Source organism: Bactrocera tryoni, chromosome 5, assembly GCF_016617805.1.
Source record: "Bactrocera tryoni isolate S06 chromosome 5, CSIRO_BtryS06_freeze2, whole genome shotgun sequence".
Lineage (NCBI taxonomy): Eukaryota > Metazoa > Arthropoda > Insecta > Diptera > Tephritidae > Bactrocera > Bactrocera tryoni.
In genome coordinates this window covers 32,981,218-33,000,468 of record NC_052503.1, presented here as the reverse complement: position 1 = coordinate 33,000,468, position 19,251 = coordinate 32,981,218, and the positions used below count along the sequence as shown (strand labels likewise).

Here is a 19,251-nt window from a genome sequence, read left to right as displayed (position 1 = left end):
AATTGAATATAGTGCCAGCACACGCGGCGCTGTTGGCACACATTTAATGCTATTAAATGCTAAAATATACATAGTACAGCCAATTTACATACATGTATGTGAGCACCTTTAAGTGTGGGGCCTGTTTGCTTTTGACTAAATTTAATTTGGTTCAGTTGATTTATAATGTTACAAAAGCCCATCAAAGGGTCTACATACCTAAGATGATAAAATTGTAACACATTTTGAACTATTAGTGTGGTGCTTTAGTTATTTTTACGTTCACTTAGATTTAGTTCGAATTCTGTCAGAGTCACACAGTTGCAGATGACAATGAAGGATCGATTTATGATTGACCCAAAGCCTTACCGGAAAAAGCGTAAATTTCTCTATTTAGATCACTCTTAAGGTAAGTGGTCTGCGTCCGTACATGCTAAACTATAAAGAAAATAATCAGAATATTTCTATGTGATAACCTTCTAAATACCTTCGGAGTTCTTCTACTATGAAAGTTCCAGAAAATATTTTTTTTAGTTACTACTATATCTTTATTTATTGAGTCTGCTCGTTCTAAGATTGCAAATTAGTAATAAAATTCGTAAATCTGTTTAAAAGTAGACAGGTTCTAGTTGAGCCGACTTGGTGATACTTTTAGAAGGCGGTAGGTCTTTCTTCATAAAGGGTCTTGATTATGGATTATAGCAAAACATTAGCTAAAGGAACTGTTAAAACAATACCAAGATCTTTGTGAATATTTTCTTTACGAATATACATGGTGAAGCTGTTATAGCTCTAAGGATTTTTGATTGGAACGTTTGTATTAACAGATCCCTAATTTTTCTTCGAGGAATTTCATAGTCACATTCAAATTGTATTACCTTTTTTTTAAACGCTACCGTTCTCGTTATACGCGCAGCCATGACAACTTAGCAGGCTGCACATATGCTTTTTTCAGAGTCCACACTATTAAGCGACCACTCTTACTCCAACAAGATTGTAAATAGGATAGACCTGTATACTCGTATCATAGGAGTCACTAAAATATGCGTCGACTAACTCTATGACCTATTAGCTAGCCAAGGATGAGCTCTCTGTACATTACATTTACTGCACCGATACGGTACCATAACAAAGTCTCCCAAATTGCCACACCAATCATGAAGTTCGACTTCACAAACGTCCGCGTAAGCCTTTGGTGCGTGGTATAAAATGAGATCCCAATATAATAGTTACATGAGAAGCAACATGATTTTTTTAAATGACGCGTATTTTTACACCCCTGACGAAGGTGAATTAAGTTTGCCACGAAGTTTGTAATACTCAGAAGGACACTTCGGAGACCGTATAAAGTATATTTATAAATGAGCAGTCGATTGAGACATATCTACTGTTGTAACGGTTATCAAGTCCTCGTTAGGGTGGTAAGATTCCGATAAGTTATATAGATTCTCGCGGCAACTCGGACTCGTCGTCTGCAATGGGTGGTGGTTTCACTTAGTAGAGTGGCTATACTATGAATGGCGGTCAGCGCTTGTCTGAAGTTTGTTGCGACCGAAGTTTGGACTGCGTACTGTTTTATGTCGACGTAGTTAAGAAAATACTTCTTGATATTCCTAGGAGGCGGAGAGCAATGTTGCCTGTTTGAACTTCTATTGACCGTAGGGTCCTTTGCTGGCCACTCGGATGCAGTGGTGGCGAAGTGTCCGAACTTGGTTCATATTGCAAAGCCGTTCAGGCGAATGTCGCAGTTTTGAGTTGGCAACATGGGGATACGTAACTTTTGGTCTAATTTTGATGTGCCTTAGGCCCAAAAAGGTCTTAAGATACCTTACCTAACCGAGATGAAGTTTGGATAGAGTCTTTTAGCGTAAACCGCGCCCGAGTAGGACACAATACTCGTACGGCAGTAAGAGGCAAAGCCACCCTGCTGCAAGAAGTTGCTCCAGTGATGACAAACGTAATCTAAACTCACCGATCTGAACGAGGTTAGAACGCCAAAAAACAGCCCTTGGCCGGATAAAATCCGAGTCAATTCCGGTAACGTAGAACCGGCTGCTGTGGGATTTGATTTTGTCTGTCAGTCTCCAGTCTCCCAGTTTTGGAGATATTATTCTGAAGTTCTGCGCACCTCCTTTTCTCTCCAAGAAGCTCCCTTTATCGGAACCGCCGAAATCGGAGCATTATAGCATATAGCAACCGTACAAATTAGCCGATCACATCAACTTCTTGTTTAGAAACTTTATTATTTGTGAATAATATTCTAACTTCGGTGCAACCGTCGACGTTTTTTCTTCTTCTTTGTTTTTAATAACTTCTCACCAGAATTAATAATAAGTTTTTCAATAACCTCAATTTCGAAATTCAAAGCAAATATTTCGATTTCGGCGCTTACCTTCGAAAACTTGAGTGATTAGTTGTTTACCTATGACTGAATCTCTCGAAAAACTGGTTTGGTTCAACACTCAGAATTTGTCGCATAGTGTAATTAATTCGGTACCTTGTCAGTAAGTAATTGTTCATACACACATACATCAACAATAAAGTCTTGCATTATTAAAATTGTAATTTGAAATTTTTATGCTGAATATAGCACTGATTACATAGCAAGCGTATACCCATATAAAGTTCCTAATTATTTCCTTTCACAGGCATCAAAACTCTGCAAGTGCACATGCCGCATGCCGTACGGTAATAAATCTAAAATTATCACTCACCCAACAAGTGTGTGCGAAAGTGTATAACATCGCGCAGCGTCACTTCCTCATTCCGGTAGAGGATCTGAAAGACGCGCGATGCGCCACAACCGTTAATTATGCATGCAGATCCCGACAATAGGCTGCCGCCGTTCTGCAACATGCTTGGCAATGCATCCTGTTGCTGTTCACGCGGCTCTTGCAACACATCGCCATCGCTGCTGCCGCCGCCGCCGCCATCACCGCCACTGCTATCGCCACCATTGCAACCATTTGTGGTTGCTGGCGCCTGTGTGTGTATTTCCGCCATGTGTGCATTGTTCTGCGGTGTGTCTGCTATGCTGGTCTCCACCTGCACGGGGAGCCGTGGAGAAACACGTAGACCGCAGCGCACCTGATAGAGTCTGCGGAAGAGTCGTAAATTTATACAAAACATATAAGTAAACTGGAATTTATATGCGAAATTTATATATATAAAATATATATTGGTGGAAGCAAGTATTTCAAAATGAGTTTTCTCTTTGGTGTGTGTGTGTGTACATGTGTGTGGCAAGCAGCTACCAGTGGATAAGAATGAATTAACCGCAGCATACATTAATTTCTGCGCCATTCTATCTGCCATCAGCAACGGCGCGCTTAAATCGTCGCGTATTTGTCAATTGGCTGTTCAACGCCCTCAGCGCTCGCATGAGTTACGATTATTTTTGGCCTTTTAACGGCGGAAAACATGCTTTCGTTTTTAATCTCATCAACGCAATGTTGTCGCTGCGCGTCAGATGTGCAAATCCCACATAAGCACTCGCCGTTGATCCCGACAAATAGACTGCCAGTCAGTCGGAGGCGGCGAAAAGTCAAACGAAACGACAGAGCAGCTGATAAGTAGACAGATGGACGATGGTACATGGCGTATGAGTAACAGACAAATATATATTATTTCAAACTGAGTAGATATGTGTGTGTGTGTGCACATGTATGTATGTAATCACTCTACTGCTGTGCCGGAAAAACATTCTTAGCCAGTCGACTGTGTGTACTTTTCGTAAAGACACAAAAAAACCACAATAACAACAACAACAATACTCATTGAGTGGGAACTGCAAATGTCAAATTATTTGTTATGGTTGCTGTTGCTGACATGTGTATTTCATAAACAAGCAAGTGATTTGCTGAGTGCTTAGCCGCCTCGCTGCTGGTGTTGCTGGTGTGCGGTGAACGTGTGAAGCGCACAGCTGATTGCGTGTGTATATGTACTTGCCACACACATACGCCTAACGGCTGCCTCCACTTAATGTTCGATGCTCAGCCACTATGCTTGCGTTGGCTGCCAATTAATTTACTGTTGTTGTTGCTTTTTGTTTTTAAATAGCGTTCAAGCACGTAAATGTCAAATGAAATGGGCTAAAATTAAACGTTTTGGCATCGTGGGAAAATCCAAACAAGCGTGCAACGTCGCTTACGCCGGCAAAAGTGAGCGGGAGAAGGCAGGAAAGTGACGCAAGAATTTCCTTGTTGGCTTTAATTAATTTTTAATTTTATAAGGCAGTTTATGCGTTTGTCACTGGAATGTTTAAATCGCTGTCAGCAGTTTTGAGCGACATTGCCTGCAACTGGCATACTCGTTAGCGTCGCACGAAGTGTCCTTAAACATTAATGGATTATTTTTGAAATCGAAAAGATTGAGGAAATTAACAGTGTTCGCTCTGAAATTAAGGAAATCAGTGTTCTAAAGTGCACCGGAAATTTTGGCGGCAAAATGCGATTGTTATATTTGTAATACTTTTTATTTGAGCTGTTCAGTACTGAAAGTATTTAAGTAACAGGCTGAAATATATTTTTAACTGAATTTTTGGAGTAATTATTAAATGGATATATTAGGTTGTCAAATATCTCCCTTCCGCCTTTTTGTCTTTTGAATTTCGCGACATTGTATAAAGCTCTACAGAGCTCGTGTCTGGCAATACTATACATCTTTGAAAGGTCTTGACATAACCTACAAAACGACGCTATGCATGATTAGTTTGGATATTGCGTTCAACAGTCATAAACGTGTTAACATGGCGTTCACTAATGCCGAAATTCGCGTTATTTTAAAGTTTTCCTTCGTTAAAGGCAAATCCGTAAGAGAAACGTTCCGCGAGATTAATGGTGTTTTGAGGGATGGTACTCTAACACTTCGAAATGCGGAGGAATGGTTTCGACGATTCAGAGCGGTTGAAAACAACACCATGGATAAACCAGCCGGCGGAAGACCTGTGACGACGAATACCGATCAAATAATGGAAAACATCGAGTTAGACCAGCATATGGCATCTCGTGACATCGCCCATAAGATGGGAGTTAGTCACAAAACCATTTTAAACCATCTGCAGAAGGCTGGATACACAAGAAAGCTTGATGTTTGGGTGCCGCATGATTTGACGCAAAAAAACCTTCTGGGCTTGAAGCAGGCGATCGACCAGAAGCGTCCCGAATTGGCCAACAGGAAGGGTGTAATGTTCCAGCAGGATAACGCCGGACCAGACTTCGTTGATGACTCGTCAGAAGCTACGGGAGCTCGAATGGGAGGTTTTATTGGCTCCACCATATAGCCCGCCAAGTGATTACGACTTGTTCCAGTCCATGGCGAATGCCCTTGTTGGTGTAAAGTTGAACTCAAAAGAGGCTTGTGAAAGTGATTGTCCGAGTTCTTGCCGTCTAGATGGAAACATTTTATCGAACGAAAAGGCACATAATCTGGTGGATTTAAAAATGGAGTCGTATGTCTAGTAGGTGTGGTTGTAGTCAGATTTTGTATATTTGACGATTTCGTTGCTGTAACAGAAGAATGTCTAGGCAATGTTATGTACCAAATTTAACTCAAATCCATTAATGAGATATGAGGTTTTACTTAAGAGTGGATCGTGGCACGCTTATTGTCCAATTTTTTACTAATTCTCATGCAAACTTACGATATCTATTGAATTTATGGGAAATCGTATGCTTCTGTCATTTTTATATCCTGAACCGGGTACATTAAGTTTGCCACGAAATTTGTAAAACCCAGAAGAAAGCGTCGCAGACCCTATAAAGAATATACTTGTATATAAATGATCAGTATGTTGAGCTGAGTCGATTTAGCCATGTTCGTCTGTCTGTCTGTTTGTTCGTCTGTATACATAGTATATACGAACTAGTCCCTCAGTTTTTAAGATATCGTTTTGAAATTTTGAAAACGCAATTTTTTCTTCAAGAAACTACTCATTTGTCGGAACTGTCGATATCGGACCACTATAACGTATAGCTAACATACAAACTGAACGATCGGAATTAAGTTTTTGTATGGAAAACTTTCTTTCACATTTGACAATGTATCTTCACAAAAGATGGCACAGGTTATTTTCTAAAATAATAATGTTATCTCCGAAGGAATTGTTCAGATCAGTTAACTCGGATCGGAATCAACTGCTTGCTTGGGAAACTTCTTCATTTGACAATATATCTTCACGAAATTCGGTGTGAGTTATTATTCATAGAAATAATGTAATATCGGAAAAAATTGTTCAGAACGGATTAATATAGCATATAGCTGACATACAAACCGAACTATCGGAATCAAGAGCTTGTATGGAAAACTTTCGCATTTGACGTGGTATCTTTACGAAATTTTACATGTATTACTGTTTAAGGTAATAATATAATCCGACAAAATTGCTTGGATCAGATTACTATAGCATATAGCTTCCATACAAACTGAACACATAGTTACTAAAAGAAATTCACTTGTGAAGGGTATATTAACTTCGGTGCAGCCGAAGTTAACGTTTTTTCTTGTTCTTTAGAGAGTTTCCACACTTTTACTAATTTTTAACATGACCTTGTATTGGATATCGACATGGTTATAATCCAATTTAAACTATTTTTTATCGTCGACATAGCTTTAGCGGTTTTGAAGATACTGTGACGTGTCAAGCATGTGTATTAAATTAATTTTTGCATCATTTGTGACTGAGTTATCTCAATCTTATGTTCCGATTTTACGCTTCCCTTATACCGCACTCCTCAGTGTGCCAAGATACACATATTCAAAGTTTTATCAAGATATCTCAAATTTTACAAATTTTATTGATTTTACAAACAACCGAAGTAAACTATTCTACTCTGTGCAACATGTTGCGGAAGTATAAAAATCAGTACACCTTTTCCACCTGCCATAAATTCAAAGCCAACCGCTAGTAATTTTTTCCTACGTAAGTCTGACGCTTTAACGTTTTCCACTTTTTGTAAGTGTTTATTTTTAGAACACGAAATAGCTCAATAAATAATTAATTTGTATACAAATATGTACGCCAAGGTATTTCATGCGAGTATTATTTGAAAGGCCGTTGCGTGTACTCGCCCTTCATTCATACGCTTAAATACAGTTATTTATTTATTTCTTTATCTGTTGGATTGTAGTTGTGCTCAAAGCGTTTCTAAATTTAGATTTTATTGGCAATCAACAAAAACTTCAATAATAAAAACGAAATATGTATAATTTATTTGTTTTTGTTAGGTACACACATACATACGTGATGATACAAATAATAGTTATTAATAAATACCAGATATTATTGCTGTTGGAGTTCATTTACGATTCAACTTGTATTAAAGTATTTTGTTTTTTTTTTATGAAAAAATAATTTCTTTATTCACATACCATACAGTGCAAAAATGGATTTGCGTGTGAAATACCATATGAGAAAACAGGTAAAAAAATATTTTATATTTAAATAATGAGTCAACAATATAAACATTTTAGTAACAAAAAACTATGCTTGAAATAAGAATTCATCTATACCAAAATAAAAATATTGTTTTTTTTTTTTTAAAAAGCATTTTTGTGAGAGTTTTATTGTTGTCGCCTTTAATGCAATCCCCATTTCATAATATGCACTTACGACAACGCTTCTTCCAATTTCAAACTTAATTTTTGAGATAGCCTTTAGCTTCTTCAGTGATTTTCATCTATTTTGTAAAACGACAGCCCTTTAAGGGGTACATGGGTTTACGGGTTTCAAAAAATCGAATTTTTTATTGTCTTATTAAATTCTACAACACTTCTAGAATATAGTAATTTGAAATGTAAATTTTGAAATTAATCCGAATAATAGTTTCGAAGATACAGCCTTGAGAACTTGTGTGTCGAGGCTAGCTAGACATAGTGCGCCGCGTTTAAACACGTTTTTTTCGAAACTGTGTTTTTGAAGTCGTTTAGCAAGATTTCTCGAGAACTGCTGAACGGATCTTCACGAAATTTTAAGCAGGACTCTGAGATACAATTCTTAAAGACTCGGACGACGGATTTTTTCTCGATTACAAATTGAAATTTTAATTTTTTTGTAGAATTGTCTGCCAGAAATCCAATTTTGAGTTTTTTTCCTTTGTCTAAGTTCTAAATTAAGATTTTAACTAAAAAAAGTTTTTTCACTTTAGATGATCATTCCGAAGAGTCACCAAAATGGCGTCACAGTTTAAATTTTTTTTTTCAAAAATTTGAGAAATTCTTTTCTAGTGTATGTTTCTAGTGTATGTTTGTAACAATAAAAATTCTAAAATATATATGGGGTACTCACAACCCGTCGTAAAGCATCGTAAAATCGCAAAATTATAAATTTTTACACTTGTTTAAAAAAATTGTTGTTGGATTTCATACAAAAATGAGTACACATTTACAATTCTCAATGCTATGTTTTCGAATTGTTATAGCTTATAACTTTAAGAGACTTGTGAAAACCCTAATCATTTTTAATATGAGAAAAAATTGTGGAAAAAAGGATATTTTTTACACGAGAAAACCCATGTAACCTATTAAGTTTAGTCTTAATTTTTGGAAATAGGAAAAAATTGACAACTTAATCAAACAACTCTCTGAGGATTTATCCTCCCTGTACTTCTCAACTAAACTCACTAAATAAATATGTCAGGAACATTAAATTTTACAGACAAGATTGTGCTTATAAGCTTCAAAGCAGTCGGTGTAACATTGGTTGTGGCACCGCCTATCTTTAGATTAATTATCTCTGGAACGACTCGATCAATTTTAACTAAGTTTGGTACATAATAACCTTATGTTATATCGAATTGGTTCCAATCAAACTAAAACCACGCATTCTTCCTATTTAGGGTATTTCCGGAAAGTAATAGGACTGATTTTCTTACGCCGCGACTGTACTTCAGAGCGTGCGCGCACCGTCTAAATTCAATAGAAGGCGCTCCTAGCTAATGAACGAGCGACTGGTCAGTTGGCTCCGAGAACCTGACTGGTTCAAGCCGAAAATGCAGCGTTCGTTAGAGCAGAGGCACGCATTTAAATTCTGTGTGAAACTCGGTAAATCTACGACAGAGACGTGATCAAGCAGGTTAACCAGATGTTGCTTTAGCACGGCTTTTTGAAGGGCCGGGAAGAAGTTGTTGATGAAATCTGTGACATCGACAAACACCGGCAATGTTCGTGTGCGCAAAGTTTTGAACACGGACCGTCGGCTAAGTATTATATATTAAATTTATCAGAAAAACAAGTAGGGAAGGGCTAAGTTCGGGTGTCACCGAACATTTTATACTCTCGCATGATAAAGTGATAATCGAGATTTCATTATACGTCATTTACATATTTTTCAAATACCGTATTTTTGTATAGTTTTATTCCGCTATCATCATTGGTTCCTAATGTATATACTCGTATTATACAGAAAAGGCATCAGATGGAATTCAAAATAGCGTTATATTGGAAGAAGGCGTGGTTGTGAACCGATTTCATCCATATTTCGCACATGTCATCAGGGTGTTAAGAAAATATTATATACCGAATTTCATTGAAATCGGTCTAGCAGTTCCTGAGATATGGTTTTTGGTCCATAAGTGGGCGACGCCACGCCCATTTTCAATTAAAAAAAAAGCCTGGGTGCAGCTTCTTTCTGCCATTTCTTCCGTAAAATTTACGCACTTTTAGTGATTTTCAACATAACCTTTGTATGGGAGGTGGGCGTGGTTATTATCCGATTTCTTCCATTTTTGAACTGTATATGGAAATGCCTGAAGGAACCGACTCTATAGAGTTTGGTTGACATAGCTCTAGTAGTTTCCTAGATATGTACAAAAAACTTAGTAGGGGGCGGGGCCACGCCCACTTTTCCAAAAAAATCCACATATGCCCCTCCTTAATGCGATCCTTTGTGCTAAATTTCACTTTAATATGTTTATTTATGGCTTAGTTATGACACTTTATAGGTTTTCGGGTTTCGTCATTTTGTGGGCGTGGCAGTGTGCCGATTTTGCCCATCTTCGAACTTAAGCTTCTTATGGAGCCAAGAAATACGTGTACCAAGTTTCATCATGATATCTCAATTTTTACTCAAGTTACAGCTTGCACTGACGGACGGACAGACGGACGGACAGACAGGCATCCGGATTTCAACTCTACTCGTCATCCTGATCACTTTACTTACAAAAGTTGTGTGAACAAAACTATAATATTCTCTTTAGCAACTTTGTTGCGAGAGTATAAAAATTCCTAGTCGAGTTCCTGTCGAGGGCAATTAAAAACGAATACTCGAGTGTTTCAAAGAGCTTTGGTCTTTCCTATTTGTCAAGCGAAAACGAATATGTATATACGCATCTGCTTATGTATGTATGTATGTGTTACTGCAATATAATTAATATGCGCAAATGTTAATGTCATGACGACTGTGCGCACAATGCATTTTCTGATTTAATGTGACACCGCCACTTTATTGTCCACTGCTTACCCCACACCACACCTTGTTATGTTATGTACTCACACATACCATATATAACTGGTATACTTCACACATTTTTTCGACAGTAAGTAATGCTAATGGGAATAAGAATGTAAATGGAAATGGGAATAAGAATGGAAAATGAGAACACATCTTGAACTTACCCTCTTTGAAATAAGTCAACATTGAAGAATTTATAGAGCTCAACGGAAAATTCAATTGTTGCTTGCAGGTCACCCATGCCGAGCCGAATGCCACAGCGTCACTGTCCTCAAGTACCGAGTCGTCCTCAACGTCCTCGACGTCCTCGTCGCCGTTTTCGTTGTCGTAGTCGTCGTCTGTGCTATTGTGTTAAACACCTACGGCACTAGTAAACGTTGCTATGACGTAGCGAGTATGATGTACCAAACGCCAAGCCCAAGATGAGGGGCTGGCAATGCAACTAAGAATCCTTGTTAATCGTTGCGGCTGCGTTTGTTTACAAACCGCTTGTACCGCCGTTGCCGTGCCGCCTTACCACATTTGTGGCACGCTCACTGGCTACTGTTGTGCTTGTGTTGTTGTCGTCGCCAGTTGTGACTCGAGTATGGAGGCACTGAACAAATGGCGCCACTTGTCCTTAACATAAATCGCAAAGAACGACTGCTAAGGTCCCACTTCAGCTTGGCAGTCACTATTAGCGAGTGTTGTGCATTGAAGGCGATTTTAAAGTGAGACGCGAGCTTCTGCTATGATTACGTATTTACGTATTTGTGTGTGCATACATGAGTGTGTGTGTGTGTTTGCGAATTTCCTTAAGTTTCCAAGTTGGCGTGCTTGAGCGCAGTTCGGTCTGCCTTTTTGCTATTACTTTGTTGTTGGTTTTTTTTGGTCTCGGTTGCTGTATTTAAAAGTTGCTGCCGCTCGTGTTGCTGCTTTAGCTGTTGCTGCTATTGTTGTTGTTGTTGTTGTTGCTGATTTCGGTAGCGCTTCGTATTGTGGGGTTTGAGTTCCGCAATTTGTGTCATGTTTTCCTCTTGACTGCGCACGAAAGGAATTTTAATAATGCAAGGCGTACTTTTTACAAGCTTTCTACTACTTGACATTCTCCCCTTCTCATACAAACACATATAACGGTATATGCTTTCAATTCCTTTTTTTATAATAGCGTACGCCTACTCTGGCTTTGACTTTCTCGCTGACTTAGCGGCAGCTCAAGTCATTCTCGTTGATTTTGAGTTCATCCTTTGATTGGAGAACGCTCTGAAGTGCATTGCTGGCGAAAAGAAACTGCAAAAAGATTTGAATTTGTGTACAATTCCTACAAAAGTTCACTTTATTAAAACTTTAACGAAGTCATTCACTTAAAAAGCTTATTATTTATTGATGGCTAGAACGCGATAGGCTAATATCAGCACGCGCTAATGTTAGAAACATAATTTACGAGCCTGTTTTGTGCTGCGTCTCGTGCCTTTTCGCCTTTAATGGCATTCCGTTGTCGCGCGATGCTCACGAACTGCTAACTTCGACCGTACTAAGCACACGAAATTAGTTACGCCGACTCACGAGCGCGTGAGTCAATAAAATTGGCTACAAATTTTTGCAAATAATTGGATCAATGCGTCATAATATGCGAGGCTAATGACCGTCCAACGACCGCAGCACCCAACTAAGCGACTAGACCGCGTGCTTACTTGGACCTGACACACAATGTGCCGTTATACACACTTGTATGTATGCGTAGACAACGTCTAAAAGTAAACAACAACACATAAAGCAACCCATAAATTGGGTAAATAACAATCGATGGGCGTCCAAGCGACTGCGTCCGTTTGAAGTGTGGTGCTTGAACAGCGTAAATGGTCGGAGGTTTGGCACTGTTCGGACGCTTTATGGGTTTTTTTGCCCACTCGGCAGAGGTTATGAGGTCAATACGAATACCAATACTGTTGGAGGGTATGAAGTAGAAAAAAAAGGAAGAAGTACCGTGTACTAGAATGTGAGAACAAATAACACAAAAGCACCTAAATGCGAACTCGATAAAAGAAGGTAAATGCGAATGCAATAAAATAATATCCGTTGATTAGGTCAAATGGTGTATACCTTTAACAGGTGATGGGTGTGAATTACAGTCTATATTCTTTATAAGGTAAGTTAGGTTGGGTAAATAATTCTCGTGAGACCACGAGTTGTGCGACAGGGAGCCTGAAACACCAGAACATCTGCTAATAGACTGCACAGCAGTCTGCAGGCGCCGGTTGAAGGCCCTTGGATCCATGTTTCCAAATTGGAATCACAGCGCTTCGCTAGCACCTAGCAGTACATTGAGCTTTATTAATATGCTGGCGCAAGGTGAGTCTTTGTGATTTAGGAGAGGGCACATTAAACCTAAGGCCGAGGTGCATTCCTCGTTTATCAATGAGGTTCCCAATAATCCCACTTGGCCGGAGAAGCCTCTCCATGATGTACAGAACTCCTAGATATCCTAGATATGGGTCAAAAAGATTGTCATCTATCGACAAACCGATTAGAGTCTGCCACGAATTAACTGAGACTGCTAATATCGATTTCTCCCAATCCGCCGCGTTCGTAGAAAGTATGGCAACCGAGATGCTTCAGCCTTAGTCTGGCAAAAGCTGAACAGTGAAGGAAAAAGTGTATCGATGCTTCCTCCTGATCTTCCTCATTAGAATTTTAAAAAGTTGCGCCTTCCAAAATCTTTAGTAAGTCTTGCTTAGAGCTAGCATTTCAATGTTTTGGACCAAAAACGGCTTTCGCTACTCCACCAGTGCTGTATGTTGACCACCGCTTGCTAAGTTCGGGCAAGGCTTCACTGTTAGCACTGTTTAAGACCTGAACCGCAACTCTTCTATCGGTGTGAATGCATACCTAGCTAAAAGAAGTTACACTCTAGGGAAGTACATCTGCTGGCTGTCACTTCTATGTGAAAGACACTACGGTAGTCTGGCAGACTGAAACAAGAGTTGATTGAGAGCTCCTGGCAGAAATTTTCCCTCCAATCTTCCCTTGATCCACATATTTATCGGTGGAAAATGCGCGGAGAAAATGCCGCTAGGAGTAGGTAGCAGGGGTCCAAGGTATTAGGGGTACAGTGAAAGTGCGAGAAGACTTTGGAATATTCTTCCCTGAGCCATAAGGAATGTCGCTCTCTGGACTCTAAGATATTTCACAGAAAATAAAATAAATTGTTCTTAGGTTCCAAGAGACAACATACGATACACATGTACGGGTAGTACAAGGCGGATATTAAGCTATAACTTATATTTAGTTTTTAATATTTGTCTGGCATTATTTTCTCTTTCGTAATGTTAATTTGATTATATCAGGCAAATCAAGAATACTTAAGCTATCTCCGCATAACTGTTGGCACTTTTGAGTAACTTTGGTTTGGTTTGAGATCATTTATCTAACGGCTTAAGTGACTAGAAAAAAACAGGTAATTTTCAAAAACCTTTTACGATCATCCTAAAATAAGGAATCTCGTTTTTCTCAGCGCTCGACATTCAAATCTCTGAAATAAACACCTAAAATTGTAGATATGTAGAACAAATATCGAAGCAATAAAATTACAAATAATTTTTTCATATTTTTATATCGTTACTTTTCCAATATCTGTCAGTATTCAATCAGTGTGTCATTCTATATAAATTGTATGACAATGTAAGACTTTTTGGCAATTTTATGTCTAAGGGATGGCTTTTAGAGTGGGCCAATATTTTCGGATTTATTGAGAAAAATTATAAAATGCGATTTAGCTCTTAAAGTTGAGGCCAGTAACTCCGAATTTCGGTAGTAAATTTTAATACTTTCGACTGTTTCATGGATCGTATATTTTTCCATGATGAAATGGTCAACACTACTGAAGAGAATTGTCAAAAGAGCGGACAAAATATGGTGTCGTTTGCTCTCCCTATCGGTCTATTTTTGTAGCGTCCCTATTGAAAACCCCATTTTGAACTCCTTACTACTGTCTATCTGTAGCGCCTGCTCCAACAAAAAGTTGGATTCGGAGAAGATTTTTTTAGTTAAAAGTTTTATCTTTACAACGCCATATAGCGTGACCCAATCGCTCTTATACAACGCGTGATCCTTACAAATATGTGGCGTTCTATTGGAGAAATAATGGATTTATTTTTACTTGATGTTATATAAAATTAAACCAGGAAAAGGGTTTTACTTTTTATTTACATATGACCATAATTACCAAAATTATACTCGAACATATTTTTTAGGATTAGTATGTATTTGAGTTAGCAATTTTCACAGGATAGGGTGAAGAACTGTTTTGCTAATCGAAACCTAGTAAGATTTTTATAAGATTTACACAAAAATTTAGTAAATATTTTATGAAAGGTAATCTTAAGGAACAAGGAAAAAAGTTATAGATTATTCCTCCTGAGGTCTCCGTGTTATTTTTTGAACTATGTATAGTATTAGTTTTTGCATTCTGAGAGATATGAGAGTATTGACTAGTTATCAAGTTTCCAGATACATTAAAATATTATATAAGTTTTGCACATGAAGGGTTTTCTCTCAAATATATACTTTTATTATATTAATAATTATAAGAAGAACTATCGAAAAGCTATCACAAGAAACTGGAAATCGAGAAAACTTCAGTTAATTATCTGGGCGGTTTAAGGATTAAACAATAATCTATGAGGTCGCTTCGTAGACTTTTTCGAAAACCATTTTAATTACAATATCCATTACTTTAAAATAAAAATTGTTTTGGTGATGCGACAGGTAAGAAATATTCTGAATTTAGGATCTTTCCAAAAAACTTCTATAGCAATATACTTGTATGACTTGTCTTTTCAATATAACGTCAGGGCCAAGTAGAGATACTTTTTCCAATATCTTTTTTTGACAGATCACGCGTGAGTCGTGTCAAGCTGCCATGTTATTTTGGTTCAGGTTTGTTTGATATTTCATCATGGAAAGACTTACGCCTGAATTCGCTTAAAAATCGTTTGAATGGTCAACATAATCGGGTTAATGAGCATACTGTTCGCAACACCATCACGCATCTTCAGACCCAGCATTCATTATTGGATAATATTCGACCGAATATAACACGTCTAGAAGGCAAACATTTTAGAGAAAAATTTTGTGCAGCTATGAGGCCTACTTCTCGGTCAATGAATGTGGCAAAATTGCCGCATTTGGAACAAAAAGCAACCTGAAGAGGCTCAACAGCTGCCATTTTATACAGAAAAAAACAACGGTTTGGTGAGATTAGTGGTCCGGTGGAATCATCGATCTATATTTATTCAACAATGATGCCGGTGAGAACATAACCGTCAATGGTGACTGTCATCGCGCCATGATAACCGACTATTTGATGCCCGAATTGGAAGCTCGTGATCTCGGTGAGATTTCGTTTCAACAAGACGACGTCACTTCCCACACATTGTATCAATTAATGAATTTATTGATAGAACACTTCGGTGAGCAGATAATTTCACGTTTTGGGCCGGTCGATTGGCCACCAAGATATGTAAAGTCCCGCTTCGATTCAGGCCTTGGCAAAACATCACTCGCGTCTTTCGCCAGTTAACAGTCGAAATGCTCGAACGGGTAATCGAAAATTGGACTCAAAGGATTGGCCATCCGCTACGGAGCCGCAACCAAAATTTGAAAGAGATATTCTTCAAAAAATAAATACCAAAGAATATTCTTTCGAATGATAATAAACATTCCCCATTAAATTTTAAGTTTCTGTGTTTTCTCTTTAAAAAAGAGAGTAGGAAATTTGGAACGGTGATCCATTTGCAGTATCATGAAAATCAACAATTATTGAATTGCAATTTTTTAAATAAAGATTTCTGAGACTTTTAAATAAATTTCAATGGACGACCGCTTGAATGTGCTCTCAACAGTGATTAATCCGTTTTCTTACAAAATAAGAAATGTCAAAAATTTGCTGCAGACTCATGAGGATAGGTCATATGTCAAAATGAAGATCTAAACAAGTAAGGAAGGGCCAAGTTCGGGTGTCACCGAGCATTTTATACTCTCGCACGATAAAGTGATAATCGAGATTTCATTATCCGCCATTTACATATTTTTCAAATACCGTATTTGTGTAAAGTTTTATTCCGCTATCATCATTCGTTCCTAATGTACATATATACTCGTATTATACAGAGAAGGCATCAGATGGAATTCAAAATAGCGTTATATTGAAAAAAGGCGTGGTTCTTAACCGATTTCACCCATATTTTGTACATGTCATCAGGGTGTTAAGAAAATGTTACGTACCGAATTTCATTGAAATCGGTCTAGTAGTTCCCGAGATATGGTTTTTGGTCCATAAGTGGGCGAGGCCACGCCCATTTTCAATTTTTAAAAAAAGCCTGGGTGCAGCTTCCTTCTGCAATTTTTTTCGTAAAATTTAGTGTTTCTGACGTTTTTTGTTAGTCGGTTAACGCACTTTTAGTGATTTTCAACATAACCTTTGTATGGGAGGTGGGCGTGGTTATTATCCGATTTCTTCCATTTTTGAACTGTATATGGAAATGCTTGAAGGAAATGACTCTATAGAGTTTGGTTGACATAGCTATAGCAGTTTCCGAGATATGTACAAAAAACTTGATAGGGGGCGGGGCCACGCCCAGTTTTCCAAAAAAATACGGCCAAATATGCCCCTCCCTAATGCGATCCTTTGTGGTAAATTTCACTTTAATATCTTAATTTATGGCTTAGTTATGACACTTTATAGGTTTTCGGTTTCCGCCATTTTGTGGGCGTGGCAGTGGGCCGATTTTGCCCATCTTCGAACTTAACCTTCTTATGGAACCAAGGAATACGTGTATCAAGTTTTATCATGATATCTCAATTTTTTCTCAAGATACAGCTTGAACGGACGGACGGACAGACGGACGGACGGACAGACAGACATCCGGATTTCGACTCTACTCGACGCCCTGATCACTTTGGTATACATAACCCTATATCTGACTCTTTTAGTTTTAGGACTTACAAACAACCGTTATGTGAACAAAACTATAATACTCTCCTTAGCAACTTTATTGCGAGAGTATAAAAATTGCGGAAAGAGGAAAACGTTAAAGAAATTATCAACATTATTCATATTACAAGTAGTAAAAGCTTTACTTTGAAAAAAGTTTTGATTTACTTAAGAGCGCTAGGACATTAATTTTGCTTATTTTCGAGAAAATTTTGAACAATGAATTCAAAGTTAAGCTAACAGGTGTCGCTCACGAACAGGCAAAAGCTTAGGTGCGAGCTCTGCACTCTCCAACCTTTTATCTTATATACTTATTACTTTTCATTTAAGAACCGTCGAAGCTTGACTTGCAAAGATGAAATATATGTAGGTAAACACGCATAAATAAATTTGTTCCCTCATATGTACAAAACAAAGTTTATTATCCCGCTGAAAATTGAGGAAAAATCTCTGATTATTATTCATCCTGAGGCTATTACGTTGCGTTATTACTACATTATAGCTCAGGTAACAACAAAAGCCAGCTAAGGTTTCATTGTGTGTTTAAGGTATATGATTGCATACATATATATTCACATATATACTTACATACTACATAAGTGAATGCAAGCTAAGTGTAAATATAAAGCATTTGTTCTAACAGAGCGTCAAGCTCAGCCGGAATGAGGCCAAGTGGCTTCAGTGGATAAAACTTTTAATCGCCACACAAATATATACACATATTTATAGTATATATGAAACTGTATAGATGTCATATATATTTATGTAATTTTGCATATATGTATGTATTTCTGGCACCTACTAAGGTACATAAAAGCAAACATTTTTCCAACCCACCTCCGCCTTCTGCAAGTATGTAAAAAAAAGCACAACAATGATTAATACCAGCTCAGCATTGTCGTTAGTTCGCATATCGTGGACTTGGCCTGCGTTGTATGGCGCCAACGCCAGGCTAAATAAATGAGCGCTGAAATTATGTTTATAATGGGGAGAAGCATAAATATATGTTAAAATGGAGCACAAGCGGCGCAGAGCAGATAGTTAATGCAACCTGCTTGGACGCGCGATTGTTGGTGTTGTTGGCTGGCTGGTGTTGATGATGGCTTAGTGAGCGCAGCTTGTTGACACAATAAAATGATTGAAATGTTAAGTAGGAAGGAAGGAAGTTGAAGGAGCCGTGCGACGATGAAGGGCAGTTGGAGCCTGTACGATAGTGGTTAGTATTCTACGTAGACTTCATCTACATATTTACATATTACATATGGTGTAGCGTTAAGGCTTGATAAGTCAATGAATTTTTGAAATATTAACTTCATTTTTATTAATAAATTTTAAAGCAAATGTTAGAAGTAAAATACATTTTGAAGCAGACGGATCACTAGTCTGTTAATTATATTATTCTGAGGGAGCAACTTTTGTTACAGTGAAAAAAAATTGAAAAAAAGGAATTTCGCGTGTTGATTAACTATTGCTGTTTCAAGGAAAAAAATACAGTGGAAGCGAAAGTTTGGCCTGATGATGACTTTCCGGACACTGCCCAAGGAAAATCAACCATTCAAGTATTGGTATCCTAAGTTTATAAGTTGTGAAATGAGCACCAAAGACGATGAACACAGTGGACGCCTAAAAGTGGTTGTTGCCGGTGAAAATATCAAAAAAGTCCACAAAATAATTTTGTATGACCGTAAAGTGAAGTTGTTCGAGATAGCAGCACTCTAACGATATGAACTGAACGTCATTTCACATCATTCACAAATATTTGGGTATGAGAAAGCTCTGGGCAAAGTGGGTTTCGCGCGAGCTCACTTTTGATCAAAATCAAAGACGAGTTGATGATTCGGACCAGTGTTTG

At 38.0% G+C, this 19,251-nt stretch overlaps 1 protein-coding gene across 2 annotated transcripts in view; it reads right to left on the bottom strand.

Moving 5' to 3' along the window:
- LOC120777140 (protein FAM135B-like) overlaps nucleotides 1–11,604 on the bottom strand; it is a 37,959-nt gene extending 26,355 nt beyond the window's left edge. For both annotated transcript variants that reach the window (XM_040108285.1, XM_040108286.1), the window contains exons 1-2: nucleotides 10,591–11,604; nucleotides 2,694–3,076 (exon numbers count right to left, since the gene is read on the bottom strand). In XM_040108285.1, coding sequence (XP_039964219.1) covers nucleotides 2,694–3,076; nucleotides 10,591–10,667 — 460 coding nt within the window. In that variant the 5' untranslated portion in view covers nucleotides 10,668–11,604. The remainder of the gene's footprint in view (nucleotides 1–2,693; nucleotides 3,077–10,590) is intronic.
- Between the last annotated feature and the right edge of the window lie 7,647 nt (nucleotides 11,605–19,251).